The 4,967-nt window shown below is 25.1% G+C and overlaps 1 protein-coding gene across 1 annotated transcript; it reads right to left on the minus strand.

The window, feature by feature from the left end:
* Positions 1–1,545: 1,545 nt before the first annotated feature.
* LOC119603749 (circadian clock-controlled protein daywake-like) lies at positions 1,546–3,193 on the minus strand. Its single transcript, XM_037955909.1, has 5 exons — positions 3,021–3,193; positions 2,547–2,639; positions 2,331–2,481; positions 2,065–2,195; positions 1,546–1,986 (listed from the first exon to the last, which is right to left on the minus strand). Exons 1-5 carry the CDS (start codon positions 3,130–3,132, stop codon positions 1,676–1,678), a joined length of 798 nt encoding a protein of 265 aa, XP_037811837.1. The 5' UTR covers positions 3,133–3,193; the 3' UTR covers positions 1,546–1,675.
* Positions 3,194–4,967: the final 1,774 nt, after the last annotated feature.

Genomic DNA, 4,967 nt, shown 5'->3' on the forward strand with positions numbered 1-4,967 from the left:
AGATAGATAGATAGATAGATAGATAGATAGATAGATAGATAGATAGATAGATAGATAGATAGATAGATAGATAGATAGATAGATAGATAGATAGATAGATATATAGATAGATAGATAGATAGATAGATAGATAGATAGATAGATAGATAGATAGATAGATAGATAGATAGATAGATAGATAGATAGATAGATAGATAGATAGATAGATAGATAGATAGATAGATAGATAGATAGATAGATAGATAGATAGATAGATAGATAGATAGATAGATAGATAGATAGATAGATAGATAGATAGATAGATAGATAGATAGATAGATAGATAGATAGATAGATAGATAGATAGATAGATAGATAGATAGATAGATAGATAGATAGATAGATAGATAGATAGATAGATAGATAGATAGATAGATAGATAGATAGATAGATAGATAGATAGATAGATAGATAGATAGATAGATAGATAGATAGATAGATAGATAGATAGATAGATAGATAGATAGATAGATAGATAGATAGATAGATAGATAGATAGATAGATAGATAGATAGATAGATAGATAGATAGATAGATAGATAGATAGATAGATAGATAGATAGATAGATAGATAGATAGATAGATAGATAGATAGATAGATAGATAGATAGATAGATAGATAGATAGATAGATAGATAGATAGATAGATAGATAGATAGATAGATAGATAGATAGATAGATAGATAGATAGATAGATAGATAGATAGATAGATAAGATAGTACAGACATAAGTATAAATATATACTTTATAGGGTCGGAAAATTATATTATAGAAATTGAAAACGGAATTACTACTACTTTTATATAGCCTTTTATATAGCCTTCTCACAAAGCTGAGAATTAATACCTTTTCAATGTAAGTTTTTGTTGGGTATTTAAGAGTGAAAGGAAAATGATATTGAATTCTAAAGCAGTTCATTATTTGTCGTCTTTTAATTCATTTTCTAAAGCGGTTTTTAGTAAGAGCTAAGTCATTAGATAAAATAATGATGAACCTCAAACACAATTTATTTCTTAATTTTTAAAATGATCTTTAGAACTTGTTTGTTTACGTCATTTAAAATTTGTTTTTGACAATTACTCGAATTTCAAACAGTAGTTAATAGCTTTCATGATATTTTTTAAATAAAAAAAATATATACATATAAACATTAATATCAAATAACAATAAAAATATTTTTGTATGCAAATTTTAAAACATTAGGGGCGCTTCGATTTCACTGGTTTAATGGTTTTGGACTCAAAAACGTAAATAAATTTGCTTAAATTTTTAATATAATTCTTTTCATAAACTTTATAATTAACTTTATTATCGAATTTGTTAAAACTTTTAAGTTTTTTTCGACCTGCCGAATATTTAAAAAACCCCCCCTAATTGCCATTTATTATGTACTATTATTACGTTTGTTTTTAATTCTTTTTTATTAAATACTATTAATTAAAAATGCATATATGTATTTTAATATGAAATTTATAAATGAGTATATAATATAAGACTATTTACAAAAATTAATCATAAATTTGAACAAACCCGTTTTTTACTTAATTAAATTCACAATAAACAAATAAACACTTAAATTTTTAATAAATTATCACAAAATTGTTCTAAAAACTCGAAAGAAAGTAACTAAGTAATTTAAGCAATATCTGCAATGAAATATTTAGCTGGAATATAACTAAAGATTTTCTTATAACGATCGAGAGCGATCGCATCTAAAGTTTCCTCCAAAGCGGGACGCATTATTTCAAAAAGTTCACGCCAATTTTGATTGAATACCGCATTGGCACTTTCTTCCAATTCGACATTGCCATCGAAGAGATTTGTGAAATTAATATGGAAATTATCGATATTTTTAATGGAAGTTTGGATGCCGGTAACATCGAAGAATTTCTGACCGTTAACCTCAATGAGTTGGGTTTTTAGAGAGAAAACGACATCAACATTAGCTGAAAAAGAGGAATTAAAGAGTTTTTTTTATTAATTTTATAAAATGTTTACTTTTTCAAGACTTTATTCTGACTTACAAACTTCATTATCCATAATTCCGGTACTATCCAAACGTAAAAGAAGAATACTGCCTTTCATGCGATAATTTCCCTTATTTTGTATTTGGGGAATTTTTGTTAACAATTTAAAATTATATTCACCGTTGAGACTGAAATTTAAAAGGTAGTTTAAAATGAATATATAACAGATATCGATATCGGAAAGTGACATATGATTAAGACAACTTTTTACCCAACCGTTAACGGTTAGTTATAAAAGGTTTTTTTGTTTCCTAAAGGCTCACCTGGCTTTTGCAATAGTAGATTGTCCTAGTCCGGTGATAATTACATCTTTAAGATCCATTTTAAAATTAATATTCGGATTGTTCTGTTCCAAATGTATCTTTTTCACATGGAAAGGATCTATGCTGCCATAATTCTTTAAACCGGGTATACCTTAAAGGGTTTAATATTAAATATTATTATTTATGCGAATGATATACAGTTTACAAAATATATACCATCTCTCCAATGTGTATAGAAAACTTCGAAAGCTTTTGCTAAACATACGCCGTTATTGGGATCGCTTAAGGAACATGCCTTAAAAAAGGAAGCTGTAAAGTTGAAAAAATATATAAATATTAAATAAAATTTGGTTCTGGAATCTAACTTTAATTTTGTTGATAATGTTTTAAAACTTTAAACTCAAAGGTTAAAGGTTAAATAACCTATTGTTGTATTTTGTTATATTTCAAACTGCATCACTGAAAATCATTGTTAAACCTTAATATATTTTTAAACAAATTTTGTACACTTTTTTGGGTACTTACCCAAAAAATTTGTTTAAAAGAATATTCTAAGTTTTGGAATATAAAAAATTGTACTTCACCAGCATTTTCTTGATTAAAAAAGTCGATAACTTTTACTTATTTATGTATTATTTTAAATATTATTTGACAATCACTTTATAAAGTTAAAATTACACAGATACTTACGTGCTTCTTTTAAATAACCATCTCCCTGTACACTGGCGACCAATAAACTTAAGACCCCAACTAAGATGAGGATACTACTGCTGGATTTGTGCAGTTGATATTGATGCTTCATTGTTGTACTAAAAGTTATGAAAGTTTAAAACAAACTAAAAATTTATTCTATTTTGTTCAGCATTAAATAAAAGTTTTTTTTTTTTTTTTTTTTATCACAACTAAATATATTGTTAAAATATGTATGCATGTAGTTTTAAGTTTTTTTCCTAGTGTTAAATTCTTAAATTTAATATAAAACAGGGTTAATTTTTTGTTGCTTTTTTTTTTTGCAATATTTTGGTTTTTTAGTTTTTATATAAAAGTTTTATTTTTTTTCAAAAATTAAGTAAAAATTGATATATTTAGTTAGTCGTTCAAGTTAACAAATTCTAGTTTTGAGTATTTAGAAAAGTTTAAGAATCAATGGATAATTTTTAAGGAAAGATTTGTAAAAATGTGAAATTATTCAGAATTTTCTTATTAGTTAGTAAGTTAGTTAGTTAGTTAGCTAGTTAGTTAGTTAGTTAGTTAGTTAGTTAGTTAGTTAGTTAGTTAGTTAGTTAGTTAGTTAGTAGTTAGTTAGTTAGTTAGTTAGTTAGTTAGTTAGTTAGTTAGTTAGTTAGTTAGTTAGTTAGTTAGTTAGTAGTTAGTAGTAGTTAGTTAGTAGTTAGTTAGTTAGTTAGTTAGTTAGTTAGTTAGTTAGTTAGTTAGTTAGTTAGTTAGTTAGTTAGTTAGTTAGTTAGTTAGTTAGTTAGTTAGTTAGTTAGTTAGTTAGTTAGTTAGTTAGTTAGTTAGTTAGTTAGTTAGTTAGTTAGTTAGTTAGTTAGTTAGTTAGTTAGTTAGTTAGTTAGTTAGTTAGTTAGTTAGTTAGTTAGTTAGTTAGTTAGTTAGTTAGTTAGTTAGTTAGTTAGTTAGTTAGTTAGTTAGTTAGTTAGTTAGTTAGTTAGTTAGTTAGTTAGTTAGTTAGTTAGTTAGTTAGTTAGTTAGTTAGTTAGTTAGTTAGTTAGTTAGTTAGTTAGTTAGTTAGTTAGTTAGTTAGTTAGTTAGTTAGTTAGTTAGTTAGTTAGTTAGTTAGTTAGTTAGTTAGTTAGTTAGTTAGTTAGTTAGTTAGTTAGTTAGTTAGTAGTTAGTAGTTAGTTAGTTAGTTAGTTAGTTAGTTAGTTAGTTAGTTAGTTAGTTAGTTAGTTAGTTAGTTAGTTAGTTAGTTAGTTAGTAGTTAGTTAGTTAGTAGTTAGTTAGTTAGTTAGTTAGTTAGTTAGTTAGTTAGTTAGTTAGTTAGTTAGTTAGTTAGTTAGTTAGTTAGTTAGTTAGTTAGTTAGTTAGTTAGTTAGTTAGTTAGTTAGTTAGTTAGTTAGTTAGTTAGTTAGTTAGTTAGTTAGTTAGTTAGTTAGTTAGTTAGTTAGTTAGTTAGTTAGTTAGTTAGTTAGTTAGTTAGTTAGTTAGTTAGTTAGTTAGTTAGTTAGTTAGTTAGTTAGTTAGTTAGTTAGTTAGTTAGTTAGTTAGTTAGTTAGTTAGTTAGTTAGTTAGTTAGTTAGTTAGTTAGTTAGTTAGTTAGTTAGTTAGTTAGTAGTTAGTTAGTTAGTTAGTTAGTTAGTTAGTTAGTTAGTTAGTTAGTTAGTTAGTTAGTTAGTTAGTTAGTTAGTAGTTAGTTAGTTAGTTAGTTAGTTAGTTAGTTAGTTAGTTAGTTAGTTAGTTAGTTAGTTAGTTTAGTTAGTTAGTTAGGTTAGTTAGTTAGTTAGTTAGTTAGTAGTTATTAGTTAGTTAGTTAGTTAGAGTTAACTAAGAGTTGGTATTTATATCAAGTTAGTTTTTTCTTTGTTTTCAAAATTTCAGATCTTTCTCAAAATAACACATTCTAAAAACAAACCCATTTATGATTAAACATTAGAACAAAGTAAACTGTTGATTTAACAG

Source organism: Lucilia sericata, unplaced genomic scaffold (assembly GCF_015586225.1).
Source record: "Lucilia sericata isolate MDLA Ls3-8-SP2 unplaced genomic scaffold, ASM1558622v1 Contig000333F_arrow, whole genome shotgun sequence".
Classification (NCBI taxonomy): domain Eukaryota; kingdom Metazoa; phylum Arthropoda; class Insecta; order Diptera; family Calliphoridae; genus Lucilia; species Lucilia sericata.

Coding starts and splice junctions, on each gene's coding strand:
- LOC119603749 (XM_037955909.1), bottom strand. CDS start 3,132: ATGAAGCATCAATATCAACTGCACAAATCCAGCAGTAGTATCCTCATC. Junction 2,196..2,330: donor TCTACTATTGCAAAAGCCAG/GTGAGCCTTTAG, acceptor TTTAAATTTCAG/TCTCAACGGTGAATATAATT. Junction 1,987..2,064: donor AATTATGGATAATGAAGTTT/GTAAGTCAGAAT, acceptor CCTCTTTTTCAG/CTAATGTTGATGTCGTTTTC.